Source organism: Canis lupus, chromosome 28 (assembly GCF_003254725.2).
Source record: "Canis lupus dingo isolate Sandy chromosome 28, ASM325472v2, whole genome shotgun sequence".
NCBI classification, from domain to species: Eukaryota; Metazoa; Chordata; class Mammalia; order Carnivora; family Canidae; genus Canis; species Canis lupus.
Window position 1 is genome coordinate 9,581,798 of NC_064270.1, and position 23,213 is coordinate 9,605,010.

Consider the following 23,213-nt stretch of genomic DNA (forward strand, 5'->3'; position numbering starts at 1 on the left):
TTGCCAAATAGAATACAAGCCCCATGAAATATTTGAGACACATTTATACTAAAAATTTGTAGATTTAATTGGTCACCCTATTTTTTCCCAAAATCCAGCAACTCTAATTAGAGCAGTTTTTTCATTCCACCTTAAATTATATTTAGTTGTTTCTACACCACACTCTGTATATATAGCTCTCAAGTTTAATCTCCGAATGAAGAGGTAGTCCTGATTATTTATTTTTATATTTTTATATACATTTAGCAAGCATTCAAGAAATAACTTTTATTTGAAAACTACTAGTATGACAGGAGCCTAAGAGAGGGGCACTTTCCACCTGGAACCAATGGTCCTGGCACTTCTCTAGAATGATTTATTTATTTATTTATTTATTTATTTATTTATTTATTTATTTTTAAAGATTTTATTTATTTATTCATGAGAGACACAGATAGAGAGAGAGAGAGGCAGAGACACAGGCAGAGGAGAAGACTCCATGCAGGAAGCCCAACACGGGACTCGATCCTAGGACTCCAGGATCACACCCTGGGCGGAAGGCAGGCACCAAACTGCTGAGCCACCCAGGGATCCCCTCTAGAATGTTTTAGAGGCTAAAGTTGAGCTGAAATGGATTTAGGGGGGGCACCGGGCTAACTTAATAAGTCAGCTACCCAGTCTCCTGCTATGTGAGAACAAGGGAGACACAAGCATGTGTTTCCAGTGATTCAGTTATTAAAATCTAGTAGAACTCAAAGAGGTGTCATTAACTTTAGACTCTTCTGAGACTTTCAGACCTAACAGAATGTATTCATGGATATTATGATCCTGCAGAACATTGAAAGAGCCTCTAAGATATCTAACAAATAACCATAAAAATAACTATTTGGGTAAATACCTAATACTCCCGAGTCTCCCTCCTGCATACCCCCAATCCAAACAATGCTCCTAACCAAGAGGTTAGTGATTACAAGTGGGATTGATTACAACGGAATTCCTCTTGGCTAATGTCTTCCCACTAACGTGAACTCTTTAGCCATGAGATGCCCATGTTGTATGACTAACTAGACTGCCACAGGACAAGTGATATTTTCTCCTACCTAACACACAGTCTCCTTCAACCACTTAAGAGCTGTATGACCTAAGATAAGGGATTATACAGGGATTTTGAATGGATAGCACATATGCAAGGTATCTGGAATTCAGTATGTTAGTTACCTGTTCTCCCCTGTTCCCTCCTCCTATGACATCCAGTCAGGGGAGCCTCCTTGGCCTGACACTGAATACTACTGGTATTCTGCTCTTCACTCTTCTGTTCACACTTTTTTTTCAAAGGAGCACATTACCATCCTCCCTAATCTCCATTCCTCACCATCACATTCAGCCAGTGTGTAAGGATGTAGCCATATCAGTTTTTAAAACATTGAAATGCTTTCATACTGATTGGTAAATAGTCACTGCCAAGAGCTCCTGGGGTCCCCCCATCCCCCACCTCCCTGGCCACCAAAGCCCTTCCTCTAGGACTATACTGAACGGAAAGGCACAAGTCCTGTCTAAATGTTGCAGCTGCTATTCAATAACAATAGACTATTGCCATATAAACATTTGGGCCCATATATGTAGTTAGATCTTCTTGATTTTTTTAAGGGAAGCCAGAGCTCCCAATTTTAAAAGATATTTCAGGGCCAAGCAAAAAACACACTTATAGACTAGAACTAGATCATAGACTACCAGTCTACCACCTCTGCTATGCTTTCCTCTTTTGCTACAACTGTTTTACTAGGCACCCTATATTTGACTACAGATCTTTCAGTTGAAGAAGTTTCAGTCATTTTCCTGATTGGGCTTCAATTTAGTCCTCTTCCTCTCCTTGAGTTGAGAGCACTCTGCTGGTATGGGACAAACCAAAGGATCCCTTCCTCTAAAAACTATGTGATTTCCTATCAGATGAGGTTTCTTAAAATAACAGTCTGTATGTCTCTGTTTGCCAAAAGCAGTTTAATATTTGTCCTAAATATAAATATCCTATTTTTGTTTTTGTTTTGTTTTGTTTTTATTTATGATAGGCACACAGTGAGAGAGAGAGAGGCAGAGACACAGGCAGAGGGAGAAGCAGGCTCCATGCACCGGGAGCCCGATGTGGGATTCGATCCCGGGTCTCCAGGATCGCGCCCTGGGCCAAAGGCAGGCACCAAACCGCTGCGCCACCCAGGGATCCCTAAATATCCTATTTTTGGATGATGAACTATTTGGTCACTTACACAGTATCCACATTAATTGTCCCATAGTAAAGGTGATCCCTATAGTCCAAGTTAGTGTTCTCCACAGTGTTTTCTCAAGCAGAAGGTACCAGAGCTTTCAGCTTTTCAGTCAGTCATCCTAGCAACCTGGCAAAAATATGTGTATTTGAAGCTGGGAAGAGTAGAGGGGCTCTCAATCTATTGGATGCTTATATTATTGATCTTTCTCTTCTTTTTCTTTTGGCCTTGTTCCTTTTGCTTTGCCTCAGCGCTGTATCAGTCTGGCTATTGGAAATAAGGAAGAGCATGCCATACTACTCTGTAATTTCTTTCTGTATTTTGGAAAGAAAGCTTTGGTCCTCCTGGGGACCTCAATGTTGGAAGTAAGTGCTGGAGTTAATATTTAAATAGTGTAAACAAAACTAATCAGCCTTCAGCTGCAAGTTTAAAAGACATCAACCCTGGTTTTCCATCTTTTCACAAGCTAATTGAGGAATTTCATGGGCAACCAGTTATTTAGTTAAGAGGATAATGATGGCTCATCAAAATGATCACAATGTAAAGAAAGGCTTTACTTTTGTCTGTAAAACTGTACTAATGATAGTGCTTCTTCATGGGGTTAAGAAGATATTAAGTTACATTGTGCATATGTGACACTGAGAACAGTAGCTTGGTTCATGGTGCCATTTCAATAAATTTCACTTCAGTAAACGGTGGTAGTGGTGGTGATGTAGTAATAGTTATAGTAGTGGTTGTAGAGGTTGGTAACCATCATCACCACCATCAATCATCTCTGCCTTTCTAATACTATATTTAAAAATCCTTAAGAAATACTTCTCCCTATTCTTCCTTGCTCAGTTTTAGTCATACAAGATGTGGGCCTGAAATTTGTTTACCTACCCAAAATTTTTGCAACTTAATTATATGCTCCTACATCCATACTTCCAGAATGCTATCTTCTTTTGGACTGTTCCTATTTCTACCACAAATATCTTGATAAGGCTAAAGATTTCCAGTCTGTTTTTAGGCTTTCTGTTATTATCACTTATTTCTCTATATTTCCTTGGCATGGCTTATTATTTTTGTCACATTTGCAAGCTAAAAGCCTGTGGTTAATTCCCAGCGCCCCCCCCCCAATACACACACACACACACACACACACACACACACACACACGGGCGCACGCACGCACATGAAATTCTCCTGTGTAGTTTTTTTTTTTTTTTTTTTTTTTCCTGTGTAGTTTTAAGTGTCACTAGATGGCAGTAAACTGGTCGATGGTATTTCAACAAACATTTGCACTTTGGTTGCTCTGGCTGAGGTGAAACCTCTTCTTTACTGTAAAGATGAGCACAGTGATAAAGAACAAGAGCTTTGAAGAGTCCAGGCTACATGGCACGATGTTAAAATTTGTTTTTGAGAGTTGGTCAAAGAGGGATTTAAACCCAGCAGTACCATTTACTAACTGTGTGATCTCAGCTTGTTTACTTCCCTGAGGTTCAGGTATCTTCTCCTTAAATGGGACTAATGCCATTTATCATTCTGCTAGACAAGCCCCTCCACCTCTTGACTCTATCTGAAAGATGGCCATAAAGATTACCCCCACCTCAAAGAATTTAGAGTGAATGCAAATGAAAAATTTAGTGTGAATGCTGAGCATGGTACCTGGTGCACATAAATTCCCAAAAAATATTCAATAGTCTTTGTTATTATTATTACCTGAAATTGTTATTCTTTTCTAAGAAAACTTTGCACTTAAAAAGGTATATTCAGAACCGAATAATAACATATTGACTACTTTTATTCCTCAGATGGTTTCCTGTATACTTTCTCTCTAGCCTCTCATTCCAGATCTTGTTCTCAAAATTAACTTAACAGCTTTTTAACTTCACTTGGCTTTTTTCAGGGCATTAGGCAAGTGTCTACTTCCTAACTCTGTGTGGTGTTCCCCTTTAGTCCCCAAGTATATTCCACTCAAAGCAGGGCTAGTCCATATAGTACCTTGTGTGAATTAGACCAAAGTATCCCTGCCTCAAAACACTTTAGAGCTAACTGTTGGGAAATTATCACAGTATATTGATTTTTCTAGATCAACATGCTTTATTGCAGTGAGGGCACACCCTACAGGGCTGTACATGGCTACACCAGCTCAAAAGTTCTCTTATTTGAATCTTCATGCTGGTCTGGGCTTGAGGATTTCTGGAGCTTTGGGGTTTTTTTGCTTTTCAAAAAGAATTTGAAGACCCTAAGAAAAGACTTTTATAAATCAAAGATATCACATGCTTACATTATAGTTCCACATGCAAAAATGAGTTAAATCAACCACCCACCAAACATGACTTTAACTCTTTTTCCTCACACAGGGGCAAGTGGCTTATGTATTAACTCAAGAAACTAATGAATATTTGCTTTGGAATCCATTAACTGGGCAATGTCATAAGCAGTTTGACCCATTTTGTCCTTTACAAAGTGTAGACTGTTTGTTTGATGATGGAAATGTAAGTATATGGGGGGAAAATCTTATTTTGAGTTATCTCATCAAGAGTCAGTGGCAGTGGTCCTCTACCCTGGCTCTGCAATAGAAATGTATGGAAAACTTTGAAGAAACTACAAATGTTAAATTAGAATCCCTGGGATATGGGGTCAGGTAAATCTTTTATCCCTAAAGTTCCTCAAGTGATTCTGTAGTGCCTCCAAGGTTGAGAACCAGTTATCAGTGTAATGTTAACATACCCCTAGAATCCCTTTACCTCCTACCTCAGAACTTCCTTTGAAAAAAAAAAAAAAAAAAAAAGAACCTCCTTTGACCTCCACCACTTCATTGGGCAATAGAACTGTAAAATTTTGCTCCATCCTAAACAGGTAACAGCTTTGTGCTCCCATGTGCCTATACTGATTTTATGGTAATGTTTTAATAGGTCTGGTTTAATATTCAACAAAATAATACACCAATGGCTGTACATTTCGACTATTTGAAGGAAAGTTTCTGGAAACAATTGCTTCCAAAAAATTTCCAAGGGACAAAACCACATACCATACAGGTAAATTCCAGGAGTGCTGTATTTTACCACTGGTTCTAATCTTTACCAGTCGTGCCAGCTCTTGTTATGTTTATATAGCTGATTGTGTATTGATTTACCTGGCAATTTAATAAAATATAGTTTTCTCTGCCATCCATCCTGAGTTTGGGCTACTCTGGTCATACTCCTCTATTTGCAAAAAGGAAGAATTAAGAATGTATCATCTTAAATGTGAATTTAGATTTTAAACTTTTTTTTTTTTTTTAATTTTTATTTATTTATGATAGTCACAGAGAGAGAGAGAGAGAGAGAGAGAGGCAGAGACACAGGCAGAGGGAGAAGCAGGCTCCATGCACCGGGAGCCCGACGTGGGATTCAATCCCGGGTCTCCAGGATCGCGCCCTGGGCCAAAGGCAGGCGCCAAACCGCTGCGCCACCCAGGGATCCCTGAATTTAGATTTTAAAATAAAAATTTTTATTATTTATTCTAAAACTGAAAATATAATGTTAAGATGGTGTGGTAAGTTTACTTTGACCTAGCCCTTCTGTTCCACATCCATGGCAATGATAAAATATAAAAATTGAAAAATAGAAAGTTTATTTGAGCTCCAAACCATGACAATTGTCTCATGGAATAGAAACAGGACAGAAATACTAGCAGTGAATAGGGCTGAACAAGTGACGGAAGTAGGGTCTGAAAATGGTTCATGAAATCCAGGGAACCAGAATCAGTCACTTTTTGAAGCCAGGTGTTGTGATGGGGCTCCCTACTTCACTACTCTTGAAAGAAGATGGGGAAGAAAAGCTACAGACTCACTCCCTGGGGCATAGGAGGCAAGAGGTGGAAGCACAGACCTGAAGTCAAGAACCATGGAACAACGACCAGACGGCTCAGCCAGTGGATCTGGATGTATTCAGTGTTACTTTGTGAGGGCACTCCAAATTTCACTTCAGTGGCTGTTTCTGCATTAGGGCCATGGTATGGCAGGGTGCGGGCTATTGCAAAATCCATAGACTAACAGCTGCGAGCCCAGAGAAAGTGAGAGAAAAAAATAGAGAAATAGGCAGAAAACAATTCATAGAAGTAGAAATTTGAATGCTCAATCTCACAATCAGAGAAATACAATTTAAAACAATAAAACACTACTTTGCATGTATAACACTGACAAAAAAATTTTAAGAGTGATCATACCAAGTGTTGGCAAAGAAGCAGAGAAATGGTGGGAGGATAAATGGCTATAAATATTTTAGAAAACAGTATGATGATATCTGATAAAATTGAAGATGCTCGTTTTGATCCACCAATTCAGCTTCTAAGTATATACCATACAGGAACATGCCAGAAAGACAAGTACAGCAATGTTCATTATAGAATTAAAGAAAGAAGAAGAAAGAAAGAAGAAAGAAAGAAAGAAAGAAAAAATTCATCAACCAGAAAAAGAATATATGAATTATGGAAGTACTCATATAGGCAGTTCCGATGGCCCAGCAGTTTAGCGCCGCCTTCAGCCCAGGGCCTGATCTGGAGACCCGGGATCAAGTCCCACGTCAGGCTCCCTGCATGGAGCCTGCTTCTCCCTCTGCCTGTGTCTTTGCCTCTCACTCTCTGTGTGTCTCTCATGAATAAATAAATAAAATCTTAAAAAAAAAAAAAAAAAAAGAAAGTACTCATACTATGAGATCTTCTATGTAGTAGTTAAAAAAAAAAAAGAACCAATTTACACTAGTTCTCAACTCGGACTGTATATCCATTACATCAGAACCCCTGAGGGTAGAACTCACACATCTATATTATTTAAGCTCCCCAGGTGGGACACCTGGGTGGCTCAGTGGTTGAGCATCTGCCTTTGGCTCAGGTCTGATCCCAGGGTCCCGGGATCGAGTTCTACATTGGGCTCTCCACGGGGAGCCTGCTTCTCCCTCTGCCTTTGTTTCTGCCTCTCTGTCTGTCTCTCATGAATAAATAAATAAATCTTAAATCTTAAAAAAAAAAAGCTCCCCAGGTGATTCCAGTGTGCAGCTGATGTTGAGAACAACTGTTCTAGAGCCATGCACATCAGCATGAATGAATATTTAAAAAGTAACATTAAGCAAGATAAAGAATATGCGAATGACACATAGAGTACAAAATCATTTATATAGAGTTTGAAAACTATGTGTAGTTTATCTAAATGGAGACACATAGTGATAATGTAAAAGCATTCATAGGAATGATAAACACTAAATTTAGATTAAAGGTTACCTTTGGAGACAGAAAAAAAGGAATGAGGCAAGGGAACAGCATACAAAGTATGTCAAGTCTGTCTGTAATGTTTTACTTTTTTAAATTTTTTTTTACTTTTTTTTAAGATTTTATTTATTTATTCATGAGAGACACAGAAAGAGAGGCAGAGATACAGGCAGAGGGAGAAGCAGGCTCCATGCAGGGAACTCGACATGGGACTCAATCCTGGGTCTGAAGGCAGGTGCTAAACCACTGACCCACCAGGCTGCCCATACTTCTTAAAAAAAAAAATCTAAAATAAATATGGACAGATGTAAATATTAGATATAGCTAAGTGGTAGGTATGTTGAGTGGATGTTCATTACATTATTTGCAATGCTTGTCTGTGTATTTGAGGTATTTTACAATATCAAAAAGAATGCATGGCGGTTTGCAGGGAAGGGATCAAACAGTACCAAACTGTATAAAGAATGTCTCTCCCCTTCAACATCTTTTTCCCACTCTAAGAAATAACCACTTTTAGTAGTAACTTGTGTGTCCTTCTAAACATCCTCCACATGATGCAAGCGTGTATATATATATCCTGTTTGTAAAGTCATTTTTTTAAATTTTTTAAATTTATTTATGATAGTCACACAGAGAAGAGAGAGGCAGAGACATAGGCAGAGGGAGAAGCAGGCTCCATGCACCAGGAGCCCGACATGGGATTCGATCCTGGGTCTCCAGGATCACACCCTGGGCCAAAGGCAGGCGCTAAACAGCTACGCCACCCAAGGATCCCTGTAAAGTCATTTTAAAGGAGAAATGAAACGTGCTCATCTCTCTTGAGCAAACACTTGCAGCATCCACAGGCCAAGCCTTGCTTGTCCCCTCCCAGAGTTGTGACTGATGCATTGCTGCCTCCTAGGGGGGAGAATGGTATATTTAGAGATGAGGTTTTTTTGTTTACTATTAATCACTCTATTAGGGGTTTAGTGAACGTTCCTTGTATGCCTGCTATGAGCCAGTGCTACATCAGGCATCAGTACTACAAGGAAAAGACATGTCTCAGTATTCCCGAGACTTGTGTTCTTAAGAGGGAAGGAAGTAAGTGAGCGATTGCAGGACAGAATGGTAAATGTGATTACAGAAGAAATGTGTGTGCTTTGGGAGCATGCAGCAGGAGGACCTGAGGGGAAGGACAGTTACTGGGGTTACTGGAGCTTTTCGGGGGGAAAAAAGGATGATAGGCAAAGTGAAGGCGGTGAGCAGGAGCTGGCCTGGAGGGCGATCATGGTAGAGAACAGTGCCAGCAGAGAGAGGACACAGCAGGCAGGCAGACCTGCGGCAGGAGGGATCTGTGGAGCTGTCGGAAGGCCAGCTTGGCTGCTGCCAGGGAGCAAACAAGACAAGCTCAGAGGTGAGCAGAGTCCTGCTAAGGATGTGGCCCTTTGTCCTCAGGGCAGTCAGAAGCCAACAGCATGAAGGCCAGGGCTGCCACGATCAAAATTGTAGTTTTTATAAAGCCACCCTGCCTGAGTATGAAAACTAAACCTTTTCCCAAATTGAATCTATAAATATAAAACTCAGAACTGCATTCGACTTGTATCTACTACTGATTTATTTCCTGTGGGTTAATGGTTCTCGATCTTCTGTCTTGCCACAAACACACCCAAGTAAACTGCTATCTGTAGTGAATAGTGTTGTGTTTTTTTTTTATCACAATTGCAAACACAAATTTGAGTGTGTAAGATGAACATCTGGGTACTCGGAGATGAAGTTAAAAGGGAAATCTTCTTGAAGTTTTAAAAGATATGAATTCCCTTCTAGAAGGGGCCTTTGCCAAAAAAGGAAAGGGAGACTAACACCTCATAAATTTATCGAGTTAACATAACCCAGGTCTCTCTTTTGGGCCTGAAGGTGGCCTAACTAATCCTTACCTGCTGGAGGGAGGAGGTGGGGAGAAGCAGGGAGGCACTGGAGGACTGGACAGTGGTTGGTGACAGCCATCAAGGCATTGGGTTTGCCCATCCTGTCTGGGATAGCTGGTGGTCCTATAAGGTGACAGTGGAGTTCATTGTTCCCTTCTTCCTGTGTCTCTCATCTCCTGCTCAGATGTGTTGTGGGGAAATCCCTGTGCCCGGACTCTTCTCACATCTGTCTAGGGCAGGCACCAGAACCCTGTTGGCTTTGCTGAAACATGGAGTGTTCAGCTTCGCCCCCTGAATTTCTGATTCAGTGGGTCCCAGTGGGGGCTAACAAGTTCCCAGGTGTAAGGCTGCTGGGCCGGGGGGCCACATTTTGAAACCACTGGCTTTAGATCATCATGTGACAGACTGAATCTTCTCAATCACTCCTGAAATATTCTAGCACCTAGAGGTCTAAGAACTGTTGCCTGCTTTTTGCACGACCCTCATGTCCCTGTCTCTACAGCTGTCTCTATTTCTCAATTCAGGAATGCCTAAAGTAAAAATGTTTAAACTCAGTTCCTCCTTCTTGTCCATGTGAGCCCTGGGAGATAGGGCAGGGAGGGCTGGTTTGGGTGGTAGACTTAAGGAGTCCTCTTTCCACATAGCAATCCTGCAGGGCAGGGAAGGGAACGTGGGAGAACATGGTAGGGCATGGCTCTCTGCTGTTTTTACAGTGCCTGGAGCAAAGGCTTGGAGATAGGGGAGATTGAAATGGACACACACACACAAAGACCTGGCTCCTGCCAACTGAGAAAAAAGGATATTCAATCAAAGAAGGAAGATGATAAACCATGTTGAAAGAGTAGTAGTAACAATAATACCTGATTTTATTGAACAATATGTGCCGGTTTTGTTGTATTATTTTATTTCAAAATCTTCACAAGACCTAGGGAAGTGAGTACTATCATTGTCCCTCTTTTAAAGATGTGGTAACAGAGACTCAGAGAGATTAAATAACTTCACCAAGACCCCAGTTAATAAGTGGAAGGAACTAGAGCAGCTGCCAAAGACTATCTGGAATAATTAATAAGCATGTCAAGTGCTTCTTTGAATTAATGGATGTGGGCAGCAGATCTATCTTTACCCAGGAAAAACACCTTTGTAAATCCATTCCTCGCCCCATGCTCTGGTAAAGTAGTGTGAAAAAGCACTGTGATCTATGTTTTACCTTTGTGCTTCTGTGGTGGAGGGATTTTGTCACATGAAAGTGGTTTGGGTTCCCCTCATTGTAATTAGCACTCCAGGGGTGACTGTGATGTAAAGGTGGTCTCCCTAGAAGCCTTTCTAACTTTCAATTACCTATATATTTCAGCCTGAAGAAATAATTTATTGTGAGACTAGTAAAAGCATGATAGAAGATCTAAAGAACAGGTACAACATTTATTTATATGTTACGATTGCTATGTTTCTCCCCAAATCTTTCAGCCCCCTTTCAACCTTTCAGTCCTCTACCCCAGTCTGTCAAAATAACTATTCCATTCAGCAATAGAAGCATGAAATGGAGTTTTTTTAAAAAAAGATTTTATTTATTTATTCATGGGAGACACACACAGAGAGGCAGAGACACAGGCAGAAGGAGAATCTGGCAGGGAGCCCAGTGGGGGACTCGATCCCAGTACTCCGGGATCACGCCCTGAACCAAAGGCAGATGTTCAACCACTGAGCCACTCAAGTGCCCCAGAAATGGAATTTACAGTAGTTTGTTCCACTGAGTCATCTGTCTTTTGGTATGTGCATCAAAAAGCAGCCCTTCTACCTTTCCAGAACACTTCTTAAAAAGACCATCTAAGTAAAAAAATGATCGCCTCTGGGAACATTGTGGGGCTGCTATTGGGAAGTTCTTGATACAGACTCCTGTTGATGTTATAGTAATAATAATGTGGTAGTTAATACTTCTGGAAAGGACATGAAGGTAAATGGCCCACCACTTGGAGTATGGGAAAAACATCCAAATCTGGTGGTAATGTGAATACTGTCCTATCCCCAGCCCCGGCACTGCCTCCTTCCCTACACACACACACACACACACACACACACACACACACACACACACGTAGCCTAAGGACTTATTCCGTCAAGCTGAACAAGTTTATCAAAGCCACAAATTTTGCAGCAGGCCTTACTCCTACAGCAAATGTGTCAGAAGCTTCTAGATCTTACTGCCTCCAGTGACTCATGCTGACATAGTAGGCTGCCATATAAGCCGCTGCCCACTGATCAAAACAAAGCATGACAAAAATAATTTTGCTACTCCCTTCCCTCATGAGCACACAACTCCCACTTCTTATTGCCTTCCTTTTTCCCCAATTCTTAACAAAAAAGGAAGAAATGCAGTTGAGAAACGATTGCCAACTTCTGGTTTTTATCAGAATCACTTCTGGAACTGTTTAAAAATACAGATGCCAGGGTCCCAGACCAGACCTGCTTAATCGACATCCGGAGGTAAAATACGTTGCTAAAGCCTGACAGGCGATCTTGATGCTTAGCCCCTACTGAGGCTGCAAACTCCAAACTGCTCAGTGACGCTACAGACTCAGCCATGAGGAGACTGCCAGTGGCTTTTGTTTTTAAAGCACACACGGATTCTGTGCAGAGATGAGGCTTCCCAAGTGGGCCCCATCAACAAACCTGCCCTGTCCCTGGAATAGTCGACCAGCAGGTATTATTCTAGGGGCTGAATACACAGGCACAAATCCCTGCCCTTGCGGAGGGTACATTCTAGTAAGGTAACCTGATCATCATACTTATCAGTCCGTGCCTTGTTTCCTTCCAACTCTGCCTGCTGAATTAACTAATCTAATAAACCCATCCCTGCTCACATCAGCCAGACCAGATATCTAAACTTTTGTAAATGCAGTTTCTTGGAAACACCATGTTTTATGACAGGGGAGGGTCCTGGAGAATGGGGATGTCAGTCCAGTGATCAGACAGGTAGGCAGCTGCCTACACACAGGTACCTGGAAAAGAGCTCTGCCCTTGAGATCTCATTCTTGGCTACCCCAGGAAGCTTCTTGCTTTCCCAAGCCAAGCAAGAGCTTGCTTCTCCCCAAGTTAAGTAATATGAACGACGGCAGATATCCTTAGCCATAGAGGTCTGGCTCATCCTAAAGCAAAAACAATGTAATTCTCATACTTGAGTAAAGTGACAAAACTCTTATCACATTTATGAAACGGGTTGTAATTTGTCATAAACTAATCTTTGCATTGTTACGTTAGGATTGAAAGGACTCTGAAACGTAAAATGATGGAATGGCGACCTAAACAGCCGACACGTTGGAATCGACAATGTACTTATATTTTGCGAAAAATTCTTCCTACACTAGAACTTGGCACTGGAAGCTTTGTATCATCTGAAGAAGAGAGTGAATTTGAAAGACTGCTACAACTTTATTGGGTGTGTGTATGATTTAGTGCATTAATGGCATTTGTTTTATCTATGTTGTTCATTACTTGGGAATAGTAACCTCAAATATCCCTCAAGTGCTTTTTATCTTGATCCTAGATAATAGATGATATGGCATTAAAATACATTTATTTATAGAATAAGAAATTTCAAGTATACCAAACAACTATTACCATGACCGCAATGTATGACATTTTCTTGGAATCAGTCATATTGATGATTGTGGTATATTACATAAACCACAACCTTTGGAAAGAGATGACCAAAAGGAAATCACCTGCAACTAAGAAATTGAAAGATGATCCCTCGGTGGTAGTAATAGAACAGATTCCCTCTCACTGGTTCTGAGCCAGAGGACTCCAGGCAAGCGTTAATATCTTTTATAATATCCAAATATATGTACCCAGCCTGGACTTCTCTCCTCTCTTATATATTTACCAATGCATTTAACATCATCCCGGATGGTTAAAAGGCATCTCAAACTCAACAAGTTCATAACCAAACATGGTGGGCATTTGGTATATTGCTAGGGTCCTCTCCTCTTTTTTTTCCCCTACCTACCCCCAATTCTGAGCATTCTCTCACTGACTCTTCCCTAAGAACTGGTCCAATGAGGTTTTGAAAGCCCCAGTCTCCCAAGAGTGAGTTTCTTTCCCCCTCTATCATCCCAAACACTAGGGGATATCTCCTAGGGAAACCCTTTGAGAGAAGAAAGGAAGGAATCTGTTGGTGTTGAGTACTTAGGCTGTCAGGGAAGGATCTGCAAGTGCTATTTATTCATGAAGAGGGAGGAAGTTGGTTTTTTTGCATTAAAAAAATAGAATTAGGGGTAAACAGATGAGCAAAGCAATATAAGCCAAGGTTTAAAACTTGGAGTTTCTTTGTAAAATTATGTTTAATAACACATAATCAGGGACACCTGGGTGGCTCAGTGGTTGAGCTTCTTGCATTTGGCTCAGGTCGTGATCTCAGGGTCCTGGGATCCATTCTCACACTGGGCTCACCATAGGGAGCCTGCTTCTCCCTCTGCCTATGTCTCTGCCTCTCTGTGTGTCTCTCATGAATAAATAAATAAAATATTTTTAAAAATAATAACACACAATCATAAACCTGAGCTGAATCATGTGGCTTGGATTCAAACTCTGGTTCAACCACTTGCTAGCTTTGATCAAGTTACCTAACTTCTCTCTACTTTCCACCCATTGGGCAAGATAAACAGGAATAAAAATCATTATCTGGTTTGTGGTTATGGTGAGGATTAAATGAGCTGACATTTGCCACAGCACCTAGCACTTAACAAGTATTTAGCAAATGTTATTTGTATTCTATGTGCCAGGCACTGTGTTAGGCACTGGGGTTATGACCATAAACAAGACAGATATAATCTTGTGAATTCATAGAGACTATAGGCTAATGAGACAGACCATAAAGCATGTAATTGCAATATATTTCATTAAATAAGTTAGGGAAGGATAGCATCCTATTGCAACCACATGGAAAGAACACACGAACAGATTTAAGGATCAAGAAAAGCCTTCCAGGGGCGCCTGGGTGGCTCAGTCAGTTAAGTGTCTACCTTCTGCTCAGGTCATGATCCCAGGGTCTTGGGATGGAGCCCCACAATAGGCTCCCTGCTCAGCGGGGAGCTTGCTTCTCCCTCTCCTTCTGATCCTTCCCCCTTTGTGCTCGCTCGCTCTCTGTGTCAAATAAAATCTTAAAAAAAAAAGAAAAGAAAAGCACCCTGAAATAAGTAGTCTAAGGCTTGAAAGAGGTTTATGATTGTGTATTATTAAATAGATAATGTTACATACAACCATGTGCCATAATCCTTTAATCCTGTCATATGGTTGTCACTTAAGAAATATGAACCAAATCAATGTGAAATGAATTCTTCCATAATGCTCATTTAGATACCTCATTTTAGGACCAAGTAATTTTTTTCATTGTCAGTTTGCTATTCTAGAAAGGGTGCAAGTATGTGGAATATGGAGGGTGCATGCTCTGTTATCAGTTCTGGCTCTGTTCTTCTCTCTCTCTGGAAAGTGGGGATTATAGTAGAACTTACTTCATAAGGTTGTTTGAGAATTAAATGTGTGTGTGAAGCATTTAGTACTGTTCCTAGAACATCATAAGCACCTATAAAAATAACTTATTATTTTTTGGCTACCATTTTCTGAGGCTTCTGTAATATTTTTGTATACAGTGATTCTTGATTACCTACATAATTGTATCATGGGTTTACACGTTATTCTGTCTTTTTTCTAGGTCACAGGATTTCCTATCCAGATGCCATACACTGATGTAGAGTCAATTATTGATGCTGTGTATCAAACTGGAATTCATTCTTCTGAATTTCCCCAGACAGAATTTGCTCTAGCTGTATACATTCACCCATACCCAAACAACATATTATCTGTGTGGGTCTATTTGGCTTCCTTAGCTCGATATCAGTAAAAAGGAAGAAGGGAAAAGGAAAAAAAAAAAAAGTGCTCAAGACTTTTCTGGTACCCTAGGATTTTGCTACTTATCCGTAAGTCCAGCCAAGTATGAACCCAAGTTTTGGTTCTTTTATAGAGTTGGGCACCATGCAGACTCACTCTCTGAACCTTTGAGAATGAGTATAGATGATTTCCCCATCAGGGACCTCTTCAAGGAGAATGCTTTGGGTAGTCTAGTAGCCTTGGTTCACTCTCTACAGTAGGTCTTTATTATGGGAAAGAAGCAATTCTGGCCCCTCCCTTTGAAGCCAGGATTACTCAAATTGTAGGCTTCATACCACCTCCATCAAATCACCTGGGGAGCCTTGTTGAAAATGCAGATTCTAACATCCCCCTAAGACCTACTAAATCCAACTTCTGGGAGTGGAGCTCCAGAACCCACATTATGGTAAACAAGATCTCCAGATAATTCTAATGACCTATTAAGAGTGAGCCCCCAGCCTTACAGAATGTTTTCATTACCAAAGTGAGCATGGCCCATTTGATGCTGGTTCTGATGCCATTCCAGGTAGAAGTTATTTAAGTACAAACTTGAGGTCATTGCCTCTTATAAGATAAAAGATTATTGCACTCTTGTAGAGTAAAAGGAAAATCTTCCAGGTTTGGCTAAGGGCTGAGGCCAGTTTCTGGGGGCTTCCTAAAAGTTTTCACTTGGGTTGCTACTGACCTGAAATTCTTTCAGCTCCAAGTATTTGGAAGGGCCTCCTAAGAAACTCTGTCTGATACACTTTGCTGATTCTATGAGAAAGAGAGAAAATGGTCTTATCAAATCTCCAGACTTCTTTTTCCTTTTGTGAGCAATCTGCCTCTAGCACTTTTCTGCAGCTTTCCTATCCCAGTGGTTGCTCCAAAGAGGCCTATCTAGATCCTAGGAGCCTCAAGAGAGAGTGGATAGGGATGTTGAGTCAGAAGCGCTGCCCTTTCCTTTTATTTAAGTGTTGTACGCTTCATTGAAAAAGATATTTATACACTTTACTTAAATGGCACAGAACAACTTATTTTTGAAAAACCAAAGGATACAGATTTCCAAAGGTTGATGAGAGCACTTTTATATGAGGTAAAAACAGGAGAAAGAAAATTCACCTATCACAGTGCAGGTGTGCTGGAGCCTCTTGGGTCACTTTCACAAGCAGAGATCCCAGGTTTATCCCCGGGGAATCCTCAGTCTGAATTCTGTCCTGCAATGTGCCTGCATGGGCTACCAGAGATCTCATTTATTTGCAATGATGTTAGTCTTGGACCCAACTTGAGATTACTAGAAGAGTGAAATAAAATCGTAGTAATGTAGGTGAAGAGAGTGCTTTCTCTCCAAGGATAAAACCTAATTGTGTGTGTTTCTCTGGCATGCATACAAAAATTGATTAGAATTCTTGTTCTTATTTGAATGTTTGTGTTTAAATGCTAAAGGAAGTTTTGTTATTAACAAGTCTCCCGCAATGATTGGGGTAGCATAAAACGTCAATGGAAAAACAAGGTTACCAAAAAAATACTGAACTCATGCAATTTATTTCTGTGACACCTTCAACATTTACCTATTTTGCCAGTTGTTTATGGTTTTCAAATTGATAGGCCACTTGAGAGTAAGGTAGAAAGTGTTCATAGGCAAGCATAGAGGACCCTTCTGTATCATATCCCTTTCTTTTTCTTACAGGTGTCTGGATTTCTCAACGAAAATTTTTCCCTTAAAATTTTTGAAATTGTCTGTAATCATTTTTTTTTCATTTGTCTACTTTAAAGATACATGATTTTATTTTTAAGTTTTTAATTCCAGTTAACATACAGTGTTATATTGTTAGTTTCAGGTATGTAATAGAGTGATTCAGTGGTTCCATCCATCACCCTGTGCTCATCATGAGAAGTGCCCTCTTTAATTCCTGTCACCTATTTAACCCATCCTCCCACTTACCTTCCCTCTGGTAACTGTAAGTTTGTTCTCTATAGTTAAGAGTCTGTTTCTTGGCTTCTCTCTCGCTCTCTCACTTTCTCACTCTCTCATTCTCCCTCCCTCCTTTTTGTTATTTTTGTTTTTTTCCTTAAAAAAAAAAAGAATGAAATCATATGGTATTTGTCTTTCTCTACTTATTTCACTTGGCATTATACTCTCTAGCTCCATCTATATTGTTACAAATGGCAAGATTTCATTCCTTTTTGTGGCTGAATAATAAATATTCCAGTATGTAATATATCTATCTACCACATCTTCTTTATCCATTCATCAGTCAGTGGACATTTGGGCTGCTTCCATATCTTGGCTATTGTAAATAATGCTGCTATAGACATAGAGGTGCATGTATCCCTTTGAATTAGTATTTTTGTATTCTTTGGGTAAATACCCAGTAGTGCAACTGCTGAATCATAGGGTAGTTCTTAAAAATACATGATTTTAAATGTAACATCTAATTTTAAAGTTCTTTAAATCATTCCACAAATATAAATGGGGCATCCATTATGTATCAGACACTTCGGTATGTGCTAGAGTACAGCAGCAAAAAGACAAAGGTCTCCCCTCTGAAGCTTATATTCTTCAGGGGAAATGCACCATAAGAAAAAAAAAAAAGTAAGTGAGATAATATCAGTGTGTACTGAGTGCTATAAAGTAAATAAACAGGATGGCACAATAGGGAAGGACATTGGTGGGGTTGGAGGGAATAAGCAGAGTAGTTAAGTCCTCTCTAAAGAGACAGTGTTAGAGCCAAGATTTGGAAAATGACTTATCAACTGGAATTTTATTCAGTTGCATGGAACAACAATTCAGTTGCATGGAACAGCATTAGGATTAGATACCTAATCACGGTAGCTTTAACCAAATAGAAATTACTTTTTCCACATAACTGCCAAGTCTAGAGGAAGCAGTCTAAGTCTGATATAGTTGATCTGTGATGTCATAGGTGTACTAGCCTTCATCTTCTTGGTATCTCTACGGAGGCTTCTGTCCATTAGCTCCATAGCTTTCAAACTTCAGCATGCTTAAGCCTCACCTGAACAGCAGTTGACACAGATTGCTGAGCCTTAACCCTCAGCCCTCAGAGTTGCTGATTCAGAAGATTTGGGGTAGAGCCCAGCAATTTGCATTCACAACAAGTTCCCAGGTGATACTGGGACTGCTGGTCTGGGGACCAAACCTAAAGAACCTTTGTTTTAGCTTCACATCCGTTTCCATGGTAAGAAAATGCAGAAAGAGAAGGCGGAGGTCAAGGACGCAGCTGGTGTAACTCTTTTAAAAAGCTTCCCAGGAGGCCATCCCTAGTAACTTTCACTTATATCCCATCGACCAGAATTATCACCCTAGCTACAGGGGAAGCTTGGAGGTCAAGTACTGTAAATGAGATTTTGCTGTCCCAGTAAAATCAGTGTTCTATTGTAAGGAAGAAGGGGAGGGTGGCTTATTGGGTAGGCATATGTGGCTTCCACAGATGAGAGGAAGCCAATAGTGCCAACCTATAGCAAAAGCATATCAGGCAGAGAAAACTGCAATCGCAAAGGCCTTGAGTCCAGAGAGAAACTTACACAGGGAAGGCACAGTAGAGGCACATAAAGTTGGAGAGGCAAAGATCAGATCACATCCGTCATGGTAAGGAATTCAGATTTTATTTCATGTACAAGAGCAAATCTCCAAAAGGTGTTGGAGTAAGATATTTTTCTTTTTCAAATTTAAGACTACTTTAAAAATTACTTCTACAGATACTTATTATTTTATGTAATTGCATAAATATCATGTTTTTAAAGTGTGACTCATTTTTTCTCTTTTCTTTTTCTTTTTTGCTTGGGTACCTATCCCACCGTTCTCTCTCCTCCATCCATCTTATTCACTTCACTTGCCTGTCCACTAACCAAGTATGATCCTTCCACTTACTATCATTTTCAAATATACACATATATATACATGTATGTGTGTATATATATATATTTGTGTATATATATATATTTGTTTGTTTTATAAAATGGGACCATATTATGTATGCTTTTCTGTATGTTGCTTTTCTCCTTCAAAAATAGTAGAAATACCTCCCAGTGAACTAATTCCTATTTCTTGGGACATCTGGGTGGCCCAGTGGCTGAGCGTCTGTCTTCAACTCAGGCTGTGATCCCGGGGATCCTGGGATCAAGTCCCACATTGGGCTCCACACAGAGAGCCTGATTCTCCCTCTGCCTATGTCTCTGCCTCCCTCTCTCTCTCTCTCTCTCTGTCATTAATAAATAAATAAATAATCTTAAAAAAATTTTTAATTCCTATTTCTTAAAGGATCCATAGTATTCTAAAGTGTGGGCAGAACTGCTACATACACTTAAGCAATTTATGCATCACACAATTCATTATTTATGTGCAAGGACCCCTGGAGTTGTGTAGTATGTGGTAGCCTTTGTTGTGAATGTATTAGGGTTATATTATTCTCTTATTGAATATCTTTTGATGTAGTTGATAAAAGTGTTTTTTAGTTTTTCTATATCCTTGCTGTTTTTCTGTCTACTAGTCAGTTACTGAGAGAAGTGAAGTTGCCAACTGTAATTATGGCTTTGTCCAATGTTTCTTTGAGTTCTGTCAGGTTTTGCTTCATGTATTTTGAAGCTCTGTTAAATGCACATACATTTAGAATTTATTTCTTCTTGGTTATTTAACTCTTTTATCATTGTGCAACGTCCCTCTTTATCCCTAGTAATTTTCTTTGCTCTAAAGTCTATTTTGTCTGATGTTTATATAGCTATTCAGCTTTCCTTGGATTCGAGTTTACTTGGCATATACATATTTTTTCATTTTTTCATTTTTAACGTATCTATAATTATAGTTGAAGTGAATTTTTTATAGATAGCATATAGTTGGGTTATTTTTTTACAAAAACCTCTGACAATCTCTTTTTTTAATTGGCATATTTAGACCATTTACACTTAATGTCATTATGTTTGGACTTAGGTCTACCATTTTATTATTTGTATTCCATTTTTCCTGTTTTTTCCCCCCACTGTTTTTTCTTTGCTACTTTATTAGATTATTTGAACATTTCTTAGTATTTCATCTTAATTTACATATCTTTTTGCTATATCTTTATTGTATATTTTTAAAGAATTCTCTAGGATTGTACTAAACATACTTAACTTTTCACAGTCTACTGTCACCATATAGATTTCTTTATCCTTTATGTGTGTGTGTGTGTGTATATATATATATATATTATCCTTTATGTATATATATGTATATATATATACATATATATATACATAAAGATATGTTAAGATGAGGTCATCCTGATTTAGGATGGGCCCTAAATCCAATGATTACTAGGACCCATAAAGAGGAAGGTAGAGATTGGAATGATATAGTTACAAGGTGGGGAACACCAAGGATTGCCAGGTACCACCACAATCTAGGAAGAGGCAAGGAAGGATTCTTTCCTAGGGCTTTCAGAGGAGCCTGCTGACAACTTTATTTCAGACTTCTAGCTTCCAGAACAGTGAGAGAATGAATTTCTGTTGTTTTAAGCCACTCAGTTTCCAGTAATTTGTTATGGCAGTCTTGGGAAACCTAATAGAATAGTAAACCAATTCAAGATATATTTTGGAGGTAGAACCAACAGAGCTGTAGTTATGAAATATACTTTTGAAATATCAAAATAAAGAACGAAATGTAAGACTTTTACTGGAAATAATTCAATTTCAAGTTAAAGATAGCAGATTGAACACAGAATTTATTCTACTCCCTCTCAAGTGGACCACAAGAGTAAATAAAATAAAAGCTTAGAAACTAGATAGACTCATAATAACCAACTTTCCAGACCAGAGAAAGCTGAAAATAAAGTGCCTATAAATTTAGGGATGTTGGGACTTTTCAAAGTGAACATCAGAAAATTCCGATACTTTAAAAAAATATTTATTTATTTATTTATTTATTTATTTATTTATTTATTTATTTATTTGAGAGACAGCACAAGCAAGGAGAGGGGCAGAGGGAGAAGCAGACTCCCCACTGAGCAGGGAGCCCAACATGGGCTTGATCCTAGGACCCTGACTGGAGCTGCAGTCAGTCACTTAACTGAGCCACCCAACTGTCCTAGGATCTGTGACACTTTAAAGATGGAGGGAGTGGTATGGAGATGAAGTGAATTAAAAATAGGAGGATTGTAAATGAGATTTTGCTGTCCCAGTAAAATCAGTGTTCTGTTGGTAAGGAAGAAGGGGAGGGTGGCTTATTGGGTAGGCATCTGTAGCTTCCACAGATGAGAGGAAGCCAGTAGTGCCAACCTATAGCAAAAGTGTATCAGGCAGAGAAAACTGCAATCACAAAGGCCTTGAGTCCAGAAAGAAACTTAACACAGGGAAGGCACAGTAGAGGCACATAAAGTTGGAGAGGTAGACAAAGATCAGATCACATCAGTCATGGTAAGGAATTCAGATTTATTTTTTTAAAAATTTTATTTATTCATTCATGAGAGAGAGAGAGAGAGAGAGAGGCAGAGACACAGGCAGAAGGAGAAGCAGGCTCCATGCTAGGAGCCCAACGCGGGACTTGATTCCAGGACTCCAGGATCACACCCTGGACCAAAGGCAGGCGCCAAATCGCTGAGCCACCCAGGGATCCCCTGGAATTCAGATTTAAAAGTCTTTAAAAGGAATGACTAAGCTATAATAAGATCTCCCTCCTCAGCCTTTGTAGCCAGGCAACTCTACTTACCAACACTAGAAGTCTGAAAGCTTATATTCTAAAGAGGTTGGACTGTGGGGAAAGAAACAAGGGTGCTACTGAGAACAGAGAAATCATGTGAAAGTCTGTTTACTGTCTGGTGAGGACGGTCTTCTAGGCTGCTTTTCCATGTAGCCTCTAAAACATTATCAGCCAGTCTTAACACCATCTTCCTATCCCCTTAGCAGAAAATGAGAGGGCTAGAAGGCACTAATTAGAGCATAAATTCAAAATTATGCAGGGAAGTGGTTTCCACGTTAGAGTTTCATATCTAGGCAAAGAATCAAGAATGAAGGGAGATTAAGGATATTTTCAGACATACTAGGTCTCAAAGATTGGCCCTCAGGTACCCTTTCTCAGTAAGCTACTGGGCTATGTAAACCAAGGAAAAGAAAGACATGAGATTCTGGGAAGAGGAATCTAATCCAGCATAGGTAGGCAGAGAGAACTCTTGAGAGAACCCCCCCAAATATTGGATCTGGAGCATCAGAGTAGATGGTTCCAGAAGGATAAATCAAGAGCAGAAAGATGAAACTAATAAATTATCTGAAGGTTGACTGTTTTGAAAGCTGAATGGAAACATTTTACAGAGCTATTGGAGGATATAGAAAATTTACAATTCAGGCTTGAAAAAGCTAAGAAAAAAAATCCAGAAAAACAAAAAGGGAAACCTTATTATAGGACACCATGTGGCTCAACAGTGAACAATATTTGTGTAGTCATTACAATGAAAACAACTGAAAGTGGATGTAACAAAATGTGTTAAACTTATATACTGGGGAGAGGTGTCTGGGTGGCTCAGTTGGTTGGGCATCTTCCTTTGGCTCAGGTCATGATCCCAGAATCCTGGGATTGAGTCCCACATCAGAGTCCCTGCTTGGTGCAGAGCCTGCTTCTCTCTCTCCCTCTGCCTGCCACTTCCCCCTGCTTGTGCTCTCTCTTTCTCTCTCTCTGGCAAATAAAATCTTTAAATAAAATTATATATTGGGGAGATGGAGGAAGGAGGAAATGTGTGTGTGAAAGGTAATGTATAGCATCTAAATCTTCATTTTCCAAGACAACATGTAAATATATCTAAAAATGACAAATTGAAATCATAAACATGACAGCTTGAAAGATGATAGCAAACACCATGAGAAATAGCTAAAAGAGATCAAAGTGGTTACCTTTTGGAATGGGATTTGGGAGTAGGGAGGGATTAGAATAAGGAATGGCTACTTTCCATTA

At 39.7% G+C, this 23,213-nt stretch overlaps 1 protein-coding gene across 41 annotated transcripts in view; it reads left to right on the plus strand.

The window, feature by feature from the left end:
* Positions 1-17,496, plus strand: part of CC2D2B (coiled-coil and C2 domain containing 2B) — a 110,150-nt gene extending 92,654 nt beyond the window's left edge. For 32 of the 41 annotated variants that reach the window (XM_025466646.3, XM_049103431.1, XM_049103426.1 and 29 more), the window contains 6 exons: positions 2,489-2,602; positions 4,583-4,717; positions 5,138-5,260; positions 10,725-10,783; positions 12,629-12,806; positions 15,081-17,496. In XM_025466646.3, the coding sequence (XP_025322431.1) occupies positions 2,489-2,602; positions 4,583-4,717; positions 5,138-5,260; positions 10,725-10,783; positions 12,629-12,806; positions 15,081-15,269 (798 nt within the window). In that variant the 3' untranslated portion in view covers positions 15,270-17,496. Of the gene's footprint in view, positions 1-2,488; positions 2,603-4,582; positions 4,718-5,137; positions 5,261-10,336; positions 10,542-10,724; positions 10,784-11,734; positions 11,855-12,628; positions 12,807-15,080 lie in introns of those variants that run through there. The other 9 variants (XM_049103430.1, XM_049103438.1, XR_007406835.1 and 6 more) reach the window with 8 other exon arrangements.
* Positions 17,497-23,213: the final 5,717 nt, after the last annotated feature.